The sequence below is a fragment of the Fringilla coelebs genome (genome assembly GCF_963513975.1).
Source record: "Fringilla coelebs genome assembly, chromosome: 2".
Classification (NCBI taxonomy): domain Eukaryota; kingdom Metazoa; phylum Chordata; class Aves; order Passeriformes; family Fringillidae; genus Fringilla; species Fringilla coelebs.
Window position 1 is genome coordinate 22,010,421 of NC_140029.1, and position 16,744 is coordinate 22,027,164.

Below are 16,744 nucleotides of genomic sequence, written 5' to 3' on the forward strand. Positions count from 1 at the left end.
TGTTGTCCTTTTGAAACAAAGGTTGTTGCTGTGCAATAGGACAGCTGGGGAGCATCATTTTTATATGGACACAAGGTCTTCTACTACCATAGCTCTGTGCATTTTTATGACACATTCAAAGTTAGACTGTTGGCAAGCTGTCAGTTTTTTCATATTTGTCATGACTGTTGAAAGAGATCTGTTGCAAGTCTGCTCTTAACCTATCAGTTACCAAATGACTGTCACAGGAGGACCTCTCCACTATTATCTCTTGTTTTCAATTACTCTGTGCTATGTCCTACTAATGGATATCACTTAATAAAAAGGACAGGAAAGTGTGCACTTAGTGGTTGTGATTGACAGAACTGATAGGTAAATTCTTTGATGTGTAAGACAAAAGCTCAAGCTGAAGGTCTAGAAAATTATCTCCCATAGAAAATGCCTATAATTCTAGCCATGTGTAGATGAGGATGGCAACGTGTCCTTCATGCTGAGTGGTAAGGACAGAGAAGGTGTGTCTTGCCTTCCCTCTCCTGGCACGTTTTCTTGACTGAAATTCTCTTCTAGTGCAATATGTATTTGGAGACTGGTCCTCCACCAACACAACAAAACCTTCTGAAGGCTTGTACCACAAGTTCAAGTCAGACACTCACACTCAGCTGGTCCAGTTTATGAAAGGGAATTGCAGCTTATTTATCCCAAATGCACCTGCAGTGGTCTCCCTCCTGACTCATAGTCACAGTGACAACACTGGAAGAGAGATGAGCAGCAGAGCTGGAGCCACGGCTTCCAGAGAAGGTTGTTCCATGACAGCTGGTTAGGAACAGCCTGCAGGGATCTGGTGTGGTTGTCTACTGCTTGGTGTATGACCCTGATGATTTCGTAGAAACGGCTCTCAGTTTCTGGAGTCAGTGGGACTTTCTCTTCAGGGTCTCTGGACAGATCGAAGAGCAGTGGAGGATCATGTCGTGTGACGAATCCTCCGTGGCAGAAGCAAACGTGAGAATCATAGCAACCATTGGAGCCCTCAGGACTGAAGTTTGGAGTGAAGAAGAAAACCTTCCAGACAGATTCACCTGCAATTCACAGCCACAAAAACAGCGGGTGATAAAGTGTTGAAATAACAAAATGGAAATTCCGTGGTCTTAGGAAATTCCACCATGGGAAGTCAGTCTTTTGGTAAAAAGACAGTACAGACACTCTGTAACAGAAACTGCAGCATACTGAAAGACTAAAACAAGACTGAGCAAAGCAAAAATAAGCAAAACATCATGATTTTCATGCTACATATATTTATGAAGCAACTATGATAATTTCATTCCCTTGGAAGAATTCTGATTAACCAAAATATAGAATACTTTGAATAACATTGTGTTTTATATAAACAGTGCTAAGAAGATTTGCAGAAATGTATACTAAGTCTTCTTCAAGGCTTATTAAAATGTATTTTCACCCCTTGACTATATTTAGCCACTGCTGGCCCCTGTCTGCTACTCATTTTGCTTATCTAAATAATTTCATTGTTACCTTTTTCCTCTCTTCCTCTCTTTGTTGTATTAACCCATTGTCTTTGCCCCATGCTTTCATTGCTAACACCTGGATACTCATTTTATTAAAAAATATGGGATGACATGAAAATGCATAAGGGATGCTAAATTCCTATCTAATGCTTCTATATGATTTTTCCAAATATAAATTATAAATAATAGTAACAGTAGCACAACTCTTAGGTGACGTTCTGCTTTGCAAAATGAGGACCAAAGTTCTTCATTTATGGACTTTTAGGTCATTCTTAGTTTAATTTTCTGGGTACAGAAAACAGAACTGCCCATCCTCATGTAACTTCACTTGGTAGTTTAACTGCTTAAAAATCCTAGTTATTTCTTGGAATAAGAGTAGGCAAATATCAGTTGGTTCTTTCAAGAAGCACCCTCAAACAGGTCAGCGGAGGATCAGAAAACACTTAACAAGAAAGCTGTGAACAAAAAAGTTGTTACTATTTTCCTCAAGTATCACAGAACAAATGGGAAAGGCAGAAACAGACAGAACAGAACTTCCAGGGAAGCACACCATCCTCTTACAGCCAATGAAGTATACAGGTCTTCAGAAATGGAACAAAGAATAATTAGAGTAAGAAAAATCTGTATTTTATTCTTAATAAAAGCAGGTTACTAAACAACTGAGATCTATAATGTCAGATTAACTGCCCACTTGAGACTATAAAAACATTGGAAAACTGTAGTCATCAGTAATTTACATTTCTTAGCACCCTATTGTGATTTTTTTTAATCACCTCAAGTTTTTAAATACTGAGTGAAAAATATCTTTTTGGTATCTTGTTGAATTTTGTTAAGGTCACAGAAAGCTTGTTAACCTAGTAGCAGACTTTCAAAGATTTATGTGTGCTACCGTAGTTAATATTTATTAATCAATTCATTGGTACAACAGAGTAGAAGGCACTAGAAAATGTGGGATGGATAGAGCAGAGATAAACTGGTATATGCCATGCCGTAACTATATCACATGCAGCTTTTAAAGAATCAAAACAGGTTTAAAGAGAAATGTTTCAGCAGACTTAAGGGTCACAGGCTGCAGTTCTAGACTATAACATGGATTTAAAGGACAGTAGGTGACCTTAAGATTCTTTACAGCTTCTTCTATTCCACAGCATTTTTCACATTAGAAGTGATTTTTCCTTTAGGAACCAATTCAATGACAGAGCCTGGGGTCTACCAGTTCACTTGGTCTGCACTTAAATCGGAGTCAGATAGGTGATGGCTATTATACACATTACACTGGGAGAAGCCTCTAAATGCTTCTTAGAAGTCAGCAAAGGGGAAGGACTTTTAAAGGCTGAGTGACTCGCTGGCACAGACAATGGTATGCAGCAGGTTTTAAAAGGCTCTGGCTGTGACAGCCGCAATGGCACAGTCTTACTGGGAAAAATTGAAAGGAAATTTCAAGGAAGGCAAAGCAAGATAAGGCCGGGTAGCATAAGACGGCATTCCTTCATCTACCTCCAGTAACATTTTGAAAGGTTGGTCTAGCACTTGAGTCTCTTGTTTTTTTAGAATTAAAATAGACAAAATCAAATACTGCCACTTAATTTCTTTGAGCTTATGCACAAAACATTTCAAAGAAATATACCTCTTGTTTGCTGAGATTTAGAATTTTTGTTCTAAAAAGTCATGTAATTCTGTACTAAGAATTGGTTCAGGCTTCTCAGACACGTTTAATTGGCAAGATGGATGATCAAAAATATAAAAAAGCCAAAGGCTTGATTATTCAGTGCACTGTGCGCCATCGTAGACCATGCAACACTTGCCACACCTGAGAATTTGATCAGAACGCTTGACAGAAGATCAGCAGAAAAAAATTACATGGCTACTAAAATGTCAGCTAAAAGAAATTCCAATAAGGCCATGCACATGAGAACTTTGTGGTCAAGCTGTCTTACGGCACATCAGTATTTCATGGTGCATTTGTGCTGAATGACATTGAAAAGAACATTTTCGGCCGCTTTTTTTGGTGTTGGGCATTGTAGCACCAGGTCTGCTGAAGGACTTACAGACAGCAATACAAAACTGGGAATTCCAAATTAGTGGAAGTCAGTACAAGCAGGCCATATAAGTAAGAAATGGGGAAGGAAAGAAATAAGGAGGCTGCACCATGATTTTTTTTTTCCTGCACAAAATAAAGACTTGTTTAGGTTTTTTCATATGCAGAGCATAAAGCATGTTCCAAAATCATGTGTGGGTTTGGGGACAAGGCATACGTGTCTGAATGACACTGCTAGTGTCCTGAAGAGCTGATGGTACTTTATAAGATAAGCAGCTACAGAATGTCACAAAACACTGAGCTCTGGGAGTGCAAAGCCTGTTCCTGGGCAATGTTAACTGTTGCTCTGCAGCAGTGTTTCTGGAACGGCATGTTGTGCTGGAGAAGCAGCAGCAGCAGACTTTAAACACCTCTTTTCTAAGCATAATAAAAACTAAAGCCTATCTGTCAGTGGCTGTGGCTGAGGAGCAGCCAGGGCAGTATACCAGGAGACATTAAGAACTGTCAGACTGCTAATCAGTAAAGCTGATGAACTGTATAAGACATGATATTAAAAAGAGAGAGCTCTCCCCCAGCCTCTCAGCTGACATAAAATCTCATTTTGTCAGAAGGTTAACTACAAGGATCAAATTAATCTCCCAGTAATTAACGGTACCTGTGTTCTCCAAAGCATCTGGATAGTAAACCCTTGTTATATAAAGATAACTGTATGTCTCTTCCACAGTGAAGTTAGTAGTAAAATTGTCAGCCAAGTATTTCAAGCCCCTTCTGAAACAGCAGGCAGGCTCTAAGCCTGCAGCACCCTTAAAGGTCCTGTTCCAGTGCTCCACAAATAATTTCAGTCCTATTTTCCTGCAATTCTCCAGTTCTATGAGTTGTCCAGTAAGTTTGCTCTCAGAATACCTCTTTCCTTTACGTGTTAAGAAAAACAAAAATTAAAGAAGCTGTACTTCTAAATAACTTTAAATTAAGATAGGTGGTCATTATTCCAAGCAAATCTGCTACGAACATAGTTGTTCAGTGTCCAATCTCCCTAGAAGACTCCTTTTATTATCCTTTACCCAGCTATTTATCCTCTCATACGGACAATAGCTGCTCCAACGGACTGGTGGAGGCCTTGCGATTAAATAAAAGTCTCTCAGTAAGATAAATTAATATATTCAAGAGGAAGTGACACATTGGACAGGGATGCCATTTCTGTTATAAAAACACCCTTCTTCATCATTGATGGCAAATGGGGGTTTTCTGATAAGAAGTCCTTGACTTGCATAGAAGCTATTGTTGTGTTATTGCCTGGACTTCATTGTCACTGAATTTAATCTATGACAGTAGCTTTATAGCTTTGCAGCTACTGTCATTTCCTTTGCTTATATTATTGTGTTGCTTCTTTCTGTAGAAGAACAAGTTAAACAGAGCTGTTCTCCAGTGTACATTGGGGAGCTGGTCCCTGCTTGAACTCAGATGCCTCTGAGGGGAGCCATTTGGGTGTAGCAGACCAACATGAACTGAGACAGACTTGTCTGTGTCTCAGGGGTGCTCTGTAGCCATTGTCAACTCCCACACCCTAACTCAGGCTTTTCAACGATTCTAGACAGTAGCAGATGAAAACTGCAACTCGAAAATTACTTCCTTTAGATAACTCTTGCTATTAGATTGAATCCTTTCTTTCTTCTTCCTCTAGGTTCATTCAGAATTTTTAGGTTCTCTGCTAATCTTATTCATAGCAAATATCACATATATTCAGCTCTTTGATCATTTAACAATGTAGAAAAGGCTTCAGTTGTGAAATTTTTGTAGAACTATATATAGCTCTATATAGCAAAGACAATACTATTTGATTACTATAATGAAATGGCACACATTATTTTTATGACTATGTGCATTCCTCAAACAGCTAATAAAAATACACCATTTGAATTTAAAAATTTGTAACTTTATTGTTCTTACAATGAAAATGACTTTTTTTTTTAGATATCTGTTTTAAGTGTCTGGGTGTATTGTTGCACCAGTCAAAAGACAGCACATCATATCCCAGCGCAGGTGGAGAATAATTGAGTGATTTTCAAAGATACAGTGTTGGTTAACAAGCATCAGTTGTTGCTAGAAGAGACTTGCATAAAGAGCTGTGCAGAACTTAGAGTATTTGAGTGAACCCCATGAAAAAAACAGCAGTAGCAGTGATTTTAAAATATTTAGAATAAATCCTACAGTATTAAGTATCCACTAAACCAGAAAGGATTGCACATTCTTGAATATCTAATAATCTTACTGAACAATTGCTGCAGGAAAAATACAAGACACACTGAAACCATGCCCAGATTGCTGAAGACAGAAATCTCATGACTGAGCTCATTATCTAGAGTAAGTGCTGTGGTATGAGAAACTTCCACTGAATTCTGTTCAAAAGTCAAGATTATCTGTTGAGTTGTAGTAGATGAAAAAGAATTATTTTCCTGAATTCTTCATCATCACCTTCAAAAAGAATTGATTGATCATTTGCAGTGTTTTCTTGCTGAAGAAAGCCCGAAAAGGGAAGAATCTGTGGTTATATAAATTATGCTGCTAAAGTAGGAAGTGCTATAATGCAATGTTATGCCTCACATTGAGATGTCTTAGGTGATAGCAACATGGAAGAATACATATTGCTCTGGAAGAAAAATTCCATCTGTAGTAATTTCATGGAAATAATCCAGACACCTGCTAAAGATTTGTTTGAAGAATATTTACTTGCTGAATGGTCCATGTAATTTTCAGCTCATCAGAGCAGCAGCTGAAGATGGCATGCTGAAGATGGAAGATAATGTTCACACACACACACACACACACACACAAAAAAAAGAAACCTAAACCAAACCAAAGCAGAAAAAAAAAAACCCACCCAAAAAATCCTGCTAATTTTCAATCTATATTAAAAGTCCTTGAAAACAGAAAAAAAAAAGGTCTTGATTTTCATGTAGTGGTTTTCCATGGGAGTCAGTAAGAGATTAAGAACACCCTTTCAGTAATCATTTAATCAGGTAAGAACACCTTAGGAACAAAGCAGAAGCACTTTGCCAAAGATGGCAAAACCCAAAGAGAAAACGATTCAGAACTGAGTTTTGTATTTGGATTACTTTTCCTGTCTTTCAGGAACGCATTTTACTAACAGAAAATAAATTTGGGAAAATAATTTTCTGCTTTCATAAAGTGGATGCAATTTTTCTGAGTGAAAAGAACAGATCTGTAAGATTCAGACAGCAATTTTTCTGATACTAATCAAATATATGGGAGAAAGATGCCATTGAAGTCCTAATCAATTTCTGCAAATATTTTTAGACATATTGGTGTCAGCTAAAACCAACCCATCCCCAGGAGTGTTTTTTATAAATTATTTTCTACAGAAAGTTTTCAAAATTTGGATGTCAAAAAATAAGCTGTTGACACATGGAATGCAAGTGAAGTATTCAAAATAATTAATTGCTACCATGCCTAACATTTAAATTATGAAATGTACATCTAAAACCAAAGAAATAATTGTTCAAAGTTACTTTAAAAATGAAAAATAGAAATTTTGCAACTGCAGTTGTCTGAAATTTTGTGCTGTGCCAAAGAACACTGAATAATAATTTTCTTTACTTTAAAAAGTGAAAGAAAAAGGTGAATTACTCTTCCTTACAAGTGTCTCAGCTAGTTGAATTATTTTATTTTTCTTTTATTTTTATAAAGTTACTAGGTTGCTTAGGCAACCTTTTGAAAAAAAAAGAATTTGAAAATTTATTCAGTTAAGCATAAATGACAACAGAGCAAAGGAGTTTCTTTTATGAGACTAAAAAAAAGAGTAAAAGAAAACGAATATTTGCAAGTAATTTGGTGCAAAAAATATCAGTATCAGGCAGTCCTAAATATGAAAAAAAAGGAAAACCCATAATAACCATAATTTGGTTTTATTGCAAAGATTCATGAGCAGTTTAGCATCTGAAATATGAGAAAGTAGTTTTTATCCCAGTGTTAGAAAATGCATATATTTTCCAGAATATGAAACTAGTAAAAGATTACAAACAACGTTAAACCATAAATTTGCAATTTTCCTGATACTGAGGAAACAATGCAAAAATCCTTCAAAATCCCGAATTAAAAACCTTTGCATGAAAAGGACAGAGCACAGGAGGTTCTTACAGATGATCAGTGGGGACTCTGGTAGAAATTACAAATTTGTCCCTAAGAGCATTTCTAGAAGTGTATTTTCTCTTTCACATTGACTTGTTTGAGGTAATGGTATTTCAGAGAAGTCCAATAGTTCTCCATTTTGGACCTTTATGCAAAAGCCAAACTTGATTTCACAGTTCTCCAGGCAGCAAAAATATCTGAATTTGGAGAGTTTTAGTAGAGTAATGGGAATATTTTCTTGTTTTGGTTGAATACAAAATGGATTTAGAAATCTCCAGCTATTCCTCAGATGACAGCAAGTAATGGAAAAAGGAAAGAATCCTGACTCTCTCTTTTAATTTTCAGCTTAAAAATTCATGTACATTGTGCAGTGAAAAACAGGCTTTACCCTTCAGAAGTGCAATAACCTGCTAAAATCTAAAATCTCCTTCCTCTGAGAATCAAGAACTGAGAAAGATGTCCTGTGGATGCAGATGAGAAAAATGTTTTAACTGTCCCTTATAGAGGACTTAGATGGAAATACCATCATCATTTTCATAAAAAGTTACTTAGGTCTCTCATTCAATTAATACAAAATAATTTTGGAATTTTCAGGGTTTGTTTGTTGGGGCTTTTTGGGGTTTTACTGGGGCTTTTTGGTGTTTGTGTTTGTTTTTTCTTGGGGGGGTTATTTTTTTTTTGTTTGTGTTTTTGTTTGTGTTGTTGTTGGTTTTTTGGGGGTTATTTTAGTAAAAAACAAAATTCCTTCATTTAAAAGAAAAGTTCATTTAGTTCATTCGTTGAATTGGCGTACAGGAAGTCTGGCTTGTGCCTTCCATACTGCAGTCATATTCCTGCCCCTTAGCTTGCAATCTAAACCAGGATAAATGGATGTGAAAATAAGACAAGAAGCAGAAAGAAAAGAAGAAGCAGGGGAAAAAAAAAGGTCTCCATTTCAGCTTAAATAACCATGATAATAAGTTTTTTTATGCTCTTGCTATGATTAGGAGTAGAGTTAGTATTTTTTAAACGATGGTATTTAATTTCTTTTCATTCCCTTTATTCCTCTCTCTTTCTCTCTCTCTCTTTTTCTCCCAGAATAAGTAGGGGAATGCTGGTAGGGAATGGAGCACTGCAAATCCCAGGGTATAAATAGCTCTGCCTAAGCCTAACAATAACTCTGCTGCCACCGACACAGAGCAGAGCAAAGGCAAGAAAATACTTTAACAGTATTTGTCATGCTTGTCAGGGGGAACACTTTCCTACCTAAAAAATTGTGAGCAGAAATGTGTATCAGATGATTAGGTCAATTTTCTAGAGCTTGATACAAACTGCTTCCTGGTGTCTCTTCATGCTAGAAATGCTATTCTCTCTTTTGACAGTCATGTTATTTCACACTTATCAAATAATATGTCCATAACTGTGTCACCCAAATTCAACTGCAGCTGCTCTGATATGAGGCTCAAGATAGCATATTAAAATTCTTAATGACATAGTTTAGGTAAATGACACTTGATGCTTGTTTTGCTTTCTCCAGTGCTGTGGTTGAAACACAGAACACAAAGAAGGGATTTGGGAGACGATTGGAGATTTTTGGAAGCTTTCCTTGATTGTGGTGCCTCCATGACATGGGGAAGATCAGGTAGACAGAGGGGAAAAAAAACAAAGGGGGCAAACATGGAGTGAAGATGATGCTCATAAAGCAAGTTAGGAAGCAGGCAAACAAAATATCTTCAATAATCAAGTATATTAAAAAGTTGCAATGAACTACAGCAAGAAACAGTAGTATGTGATTAGATGTTTCATGCAGAGCAAAAAGATTTTTTTTTATATAATCAAAAATAAATTGATAAAATTGATAAAAATAAATTTTTGACATAATCAAAAATAAAATTATTAAAGAAAGAAACCATAAAGATCTTTAAAAAATCATCATCAACAACAACAAAAAACCCAGCTTCAAACCCACTTCTAAAATAAGAGGCTTCTCTAGAGAGAACACAGGAAGTCAAGGAATTTGTGAGACTGAAAAACAAAAGGCAAATGACAGAAAAACCCTCATAAGGGTCAGAGTTCATATAGCTTCTGCAGTTGCAGAAAGGGGTCACACAAGGGTTTGATCAATGAAGAGGATCAAAAGAGGATTCACTATCAGTGAGACTAGAAATAAAGAGAGAAAGGAATAAACAGGTAGGAAAAGGATGAAAAACACTGTAAAAGGACACAGTTCAGAGGGGAGAAAGGGGCTGCTCTCTGTCCAACAAAAATGTGCTGTAAGTAATGTGAAGACTCCTGAGTTATTACTGAAGGAAAAGTGAATTTTCTCCCATGACTGACATATTATGAATCAGATACTTGATGCTATTTAAGTCCTTCAGTGGAGAACAAACACTAATCCATATCACACTGACACTTCAATGTTTTTCATGAATGGCAGCACTCAAATCCAGAAAAGTGGCCTGCAGTATTTGTCTTCTATTCTTGAGGAAACCTCAAGAAACAACTTTGCTTTAAACTATAACATGCAAATGTCTAATATCAGTGAAAGATATTTCTATGTATATATGGAAGCTTGTTCCTTTTTGCTACAAGTTTTTGTGCAATTTCTTTGATAGACTGCTTTGCCACTGTGTGTTGCTATTAAGACGAAGTCTGGTGACAAGGAATGAGGTTTAAATGAGATTAATGAAGTTTTTTTAAAGTGATTTTGTGGAGGGACACCTATGCTTCCACAACAAGGGCCTCCCCATCACCAGTACCACCTGCAAGAAAAAGTAAAAAGATTCCTAGAGAGCTGATAGCTAACAGGCAAAGTAAATGACAATTTTAGCCTTGTGTTTAAAGGAAAATTGAACAAGCAAAGTGAGTGAGTGGCGCTTTCTTAATTAGATTTTAAAGATATTTATGACAGTGCCACTCAAGTGAGGATTTGCATTTTAATATCTTTCTGACCATTCTTGTCAGTTCTTTCATGACACTAATGAATAAATAAAATGCTGCTTTGTGTTCCAAAACCAGTTAACTCTTTGCACTTTATTGCACATTTTAATGGCTATCTTATTTATCTATATATGTACACAGGCCCTCTTTTGAATCTCTGGTGATTTAAAAGAAAAAAAATACACTAAATAAATTCCCTGAATCTAAAATTCCTAGTCAACTTCAAAAGACTCCAATAGTATTCTTGCTGTCACTTAGCACAATAATGCTATTTTTCAGACTGTGAAAAAGATAACTAGGCATCTCCACTTTTAAATTCATGCTACTAAAATAGGATTTATTACTCATCACTTTACTGCTACTTAGCATTCAATGTGACAATCTGGTCACCTCACCTAATTTTGGATCCCTGCAACCAACGTGCAGGTCTTTATGTAAGCTAGTTACCAGCCTATAGTTATCTGCTTTTTAACTTTGTTAGAGGTGTTTAAGATGAAAAGAGTTATGCTTGTTTCTTATTTGATGAGAGTGACTCACTCAGGTTAGCTCAGCTGTAGGCATCTACACCGTATACATATACATGTTGTCATCACCAACTTCAGAGTTTGCTAAAAAACCAAGGTGTTATGAGTCTTGAAGGCACCAAAAAGCCTCACTGGCCCTGCCCAGCCCTCAGGTGGACCCTCATCAGTGCACCCTGGCCATGGAGCAAGATTCCCATCTCAGCTCAGCCCAAGGCCATCAGTGCCTGCCTGAGTGGGGCAGCAGTGGCCAGTTCCCAGCCCTGTCTCTGGATGTCTCAAGGCTACAGCCTTCCTTCCAGCTCTGTCTGTGCTCTCATCTCCTCCTGCTCCTTACTGCACTCCCTGGGTAGACCTTGAACCTGAATCACCACCTTGCCAGGACTGGGGCTCCTGTGGAGTCTGTCACCGGCACCCAGCTCTGCTCATTCTGCTCAGGTGCTGAAAGACATTGCTCTGTCAGTAAAGTCATTGTCAGTGCAGGGGTCACTCACAGTTCTGTTGGACCCACCTGCAGGATGAAGTGCCACCCTGTTTAGAAAGCTGAACTTGTCTCTCCACTGTTCTCTCATCTACCCTCAATTTTGGTTTTAAGATCAAATATCTATCTACAAGGTGGTGTTGCTTATGAAAATCCCACAGTCTTCATCCATAGGATGTTAAAAATTTCCTCCTCTCAAGTGCATGTAAAACCCACATATATCACTCACATGGCCAGAACATAGAGAGATTTGCCTTCCTTGCTCATATATGTTACTTCTGCATACTTTTTTAAAATGAGCCTTACTTATCCTTAATGATCATTCAATGACCTTTGAAATGCAGTCACTAACTACAGTACATCTGCATCAACACTGCTTACGAGGGGATGAATCTTGCTCATATAAATGTACAGTTTCTTCTGTTCCAGTAGTAGAAAATAAGAACAAAATCTCATTTCAGGTATTTCAAGTGACTTTTCTTTTTATCATCTAATTCATCCCCTGCCACTGCACAATTGTTCTCCACAGTGTATTTTCTAAGAGCTCTCTTGATGTATGGTGGCTTCTATTGTAACTTTTGTGCTACTATCATTCATTTCCTTTATCACAGAAGACAAAGACATTTTATTGGCATGCTCCTTTCACTTGGTGTTTTATCTACTAACTTTTTCACATACAAATCCTTCACAAACTTTTTCTGGAGTTTAAATAAGGATTTTGTTACAGATGACTGTCTCACAGTTCATTTGGTCTGCCCCATCCCTCAATTACCTGTTGCATTGTCAATCCTAAATTCCATTACCATACCTTTTGTAGAGTTGTGGTGCATTGAAGTAAATGTCAAAATCCCTGTGAATTTACTGATGATTTAATCCTGTTTGCCTTCAGTTCTACAAAGTATTCCTACATTAGCTTAAAATAATAACTCCATGCTTAAATTTAGCAAAGTACAATGTATTCTATGACTGAAGCTCCTGTGTGTTTAACTAATTGTTTAAGCAAGGATCTGCTTATGCTGCTCAACTTCCATCAAATCTCTTACTTCAAACAATTTATGAAAAATAATGATTAAATTATTTTTTCACCACCTGTGCTACTGCCTTATAAAACAGTTAATAAAAACTGTTTTATTTCTTTGCAACACTGATATATATTAATGGATATACTGTGAGGAATTAATTTAATGTTGTCTCAAGGCCTATAGGAAGAAGCTATCTGAATCAAGTTTTACCAGCTTTAACTGTCCTGTTCACTGGACAACTCTGTCTTGTAGAAAAATCAGTGTTCAGCTTACCTCCCTGAAGATTAAACCCAAGTCTGCAGAGCAACATCCTCTCCCTCTAAACATACATTCCTCAGTTACTCAGCATCTCAGTGGTAACATCTTGTTGCCTTTTCTTCTTATGGCACATACATGTATATGTGGCATACTACTTGGTAATATACCCAGGTAAATCCAGGTGCTTTTGACCCGTGTGATGGGTGGACCTGGGTGCAGCACTTGAACAAAGCCCTTCCCAGCTCTTGGGTCTTCTGGAGAGATTCATCAGCATAGGATAACCCTACACAATGCCCACAGTGCTGAGCTGAGATGTAATCAGCTATGGAGTGAGTTCATCTCTAACTAGAAGAATGCAGCAATGGACCTTGGGAACTCCAGCCATTGTTCTTCATTCTCTGTGCTATATTTTCTTACAGATTTTTGTGTAAGAAATAAAAGTGCTAGAACTTCAGGCAGCATCACAAAGGGCCAGAGGTTTTGATGATATATGAGTGGCAAAAAGAATACTGGTGGAGTTTTTTCCCCTCCTGTTTCTGTAGCACAGTAGGTAGACCACTGCAGTGAATGAGGAGGTAAAAAACATGTTTGTTGCCTTTGGCTTGATATTTTATTTTTAACTAACTATACAATTCAATTTAATAATTCTAACAAGCCTCAAAGTATCTTTGAAGAGGGCACTTACCTCATAAACTCAATCCAACACCTATTATTACTTCTTGCAGCACAATGAGGTTCAAGATATGTTAAGCAAGACAATTACAAAGACAAGTTAAACAAAGAAAGCTTTATCCTTGAGCATAAAATACACCTTTTTACTGGTCTAAGAGTATGTTGCCATACATTATGGCACTTCTTATTTTAAGAAGCGATATAAATAAATAGAATGTAAAACTGTTTGCAGTCTGAAGTCATTCAGTTACACATTGTACCTTCTCAGAACAACTGAAAGTGCTTTAGGCACTACATGACAGATATAAATTTTATATATGCCCTCTCTCCTCACTGCAGTTAAGAGTGGTGACATGATATTGTGAAATAGAAATATCTGCATACTGGTAGTTGTTTCTGGACTGTTAAATCTTACTTTAAATTTTTAATTCATAGTTCTGCAAACTCAGCCTCTATCTCTCAATTTTAGCGGGTTTCTTTGTAAAAATACTCCTTATAAAATCTGTGACAATATTAATGGCAACAGGAAAGACTAGGAAATGTTTTTCTATTTTATTCACTACCATGGCCCCTTCTAAGCATTTTTGTGTTGCTCTTCACAAAGCAAATAACCTTACACATATTCCTCATCCATTGTGAGGGAAAAGAAAATGGATTACATTAATTATTTTCAGCTGTAAACCAGGTTTAGTTTAGCATTCAGCAGTGGTTTGCAGTAATCCTTCCTTCATACCATAGTGCACTGCATGCTGAGAGATATTTACCTCTATTTCATCTTGAGATTAATTAAAATACACTTTCTATAACATTTCCAAAGAAGTTTCTAACTAGCTGTCATTTACCTTGAACATGTCCAAGATTAAAGTCTCTCTTAAATTTTTTACTGATACCCAGAGGGAATTCCTAACTGAGGTCTTGGCACTTAGACTGAAGACAAAAAAAGGAACCTGAAATTCAGTTAGGATTAGAGAATAGGAAATCTACCAACCAAAATGCACTCAAGTGATAGTCAGGCCAGGCAGATGGACCTGCTAAACAATTTACCTGTCATCCAGATCTTCACCCTCACTTTGAAAGCTTTGCCTGTCCTGCTGAATCTCATAGATCTGTCTAGTTTTAACTTCTGAACTTTGGATCACTACTAACCTATCAAACCTGTAAAAAGACCAAAATGTTAAGGATAAAAAAGGTCATCTGCTTCCACAACTAGCTCTGCAAGAGCAGATCAAAATTTACAGGAGGAGTAAGATACCCATATTTGGAAATATTATACAGCTGTACAGATGTCCAAGAATGCAGACAGTTTTAGCCTTCCTAAAGCTTCTCTACATCCCTGAGACACAATGTGTCCTCACACAGCTTTTTCAATTATGTAGCAACTGAAATGCAAACTCTAACAATGCAGCATGGCAAAAAAAACCATATCTGAGGTCAATTTGGTCTGCAAAGAGAACAAATTGCCCGAAATTAGTTATAAAAGACCAAATATAATTGTCATAGGAACTGTTCTTGTATGTCCAGGCAGAGATTGCATTGGCAGGCTCAGCCAAGCTCTTAAGGTTCACATGTTAATGGGGTAGAAACCTGTTTCTGACTTCTCCATGCCACAGCAATAACACAGATTTATCAATCTTGACATGTAGATATTGTCCTTGTAATCACTTGCCAACATCTTAGTTTGAAAAATACCCACTAATGGAGTAATACTTTAAAACATTCTAATAATTTATACTTCATTTTCTTGATTAAGAGATAAAAATCTGTAACTTTTTCACATTTAAGCTGTGTTAAAGAAAGTAAGGTTGATTTTTCCATATTTTCTGTCTTCCAAATGCAAACACTTCTCATGGATTAAATGCTTTGAAAGATATGTACTCAAAAAATATTTTCTGAAGTACAAGTGGCACATTTACTTTTTTTAGTTCCACCTGCTGGTTGCTAAACATTCAAATATACTTCTCAGATCTTAGTTCAGGGTTATTGCTTTGGTTTGGCTTGGCTTGGCTAATTTTTTTCAAAAATCAGTATGTCATCACCATTTAAAACCACTGGTAGATATTAAACACTTTCAATCTGGAGACCTCAAATATTTTGGCAATATAAAAGGGGGGGAAAATGAAGCATTTGATAATTATCAGCAGGCTTTGTATTATCTATTTAGTACCATGTTCCCAAACCCAGTTAAAGCATTTCTCTGCACCTTTTTCGTGATTATTACAGCCTCTCTCTAAATACAGCAGCATTTTCTAAGCCAGCCTTCTGTTGCCACAACACAGTCCTGGTATCCTGGTGTTTGGTGCTGCTCAGCATTCTTGAAATCACCAGAACCTTTAAATGACCCAACAGCTCCACTAGAGCAGAGCTGAATGAACTGAAGCATATGAGGAAACAACCTGTATTCTTGTACAATATTCTGCAATTCCCAGTTGCTCTTCTACCCACAGACTGATTATGTTTCCATTGACCGTGAAACTGAACTGAGACATTTGTGTTCAGTACTTACTCTTGTACTAAGATGAGCTCACTAATGAACTTTGCAAGATTTTCAGGAAAAACCTGAAAACTGTCAAAGTATAATATGCAACAGAATATAGTTGTAAAAAAGCTGGAATTTTTTGCTAATTTTGAAAAATTCAAATATTTCAAGCATCATAATTAATTTTTTAAATGAATTTAATTTTACTATAATCCCTATTTAAAGTCACATAATGTATTTTCTGCCACTAAAGAATGCATCAGATTACTAATATTTTCCTTTCTCAAAACATAAAATTAGAGAATGAAAAATAAAATATTGTATGAAGTTCTAAAGTTTTCCTTCAAAGTTTAATACTGACCATTGCAAACAGAACTCAAAAAAAAATTTTACATGTCTCTGTATTTGTTTTGAAAAAACCTCAGTTTCAGCATGACGTAATAGCTACATTTTTCTCTCTCCCTTATTTTCTTGATTCTACCTTTGGTCTTCTTATTCTGATCAGCTCTGTTAGCATAAAAGCTTCCATATGTTTAGGAAATTTCCAAATTTAAGTCAAAACTTCCCTCTCACAGCATAATTCAAATCATCTGCACTTGTGAAACGTATTTGTCCTTCCTACCTTCACAGCATACATACAAATAGTCCTCACTGATGAAACTGATTTTGTCTGGAAAAAATGATACATTTTATTTAATCTCTGGATTTCTTG

The 16,744-nt window shown here is 36.6% G+C and overlaps 1 protein-coding gene across 1 annotated transcript in view; it reads right to left on the reverse strand.

Annotated features, from left to right (window-relative positions):
• Positions 1-672: 672 nt before the first annotated feature.
• STS (steroid sulfatase) overlaps positions 673-16,744 on the reverse strand; it is a gene marked incomplete at both ends in the record, with an annotated part of 105,829 nt that continues 89,757 nt past the window's right edge. The window contains one exon of the mRNA XM_084200987.1: positions 673-1,055. Within this exon, the coding sequence (XP_084057113.1) occupies positions 673-1,055 (383 nt within the window). The remainder of the gene's footprint in view (positions 1,056-16,744) is intronic.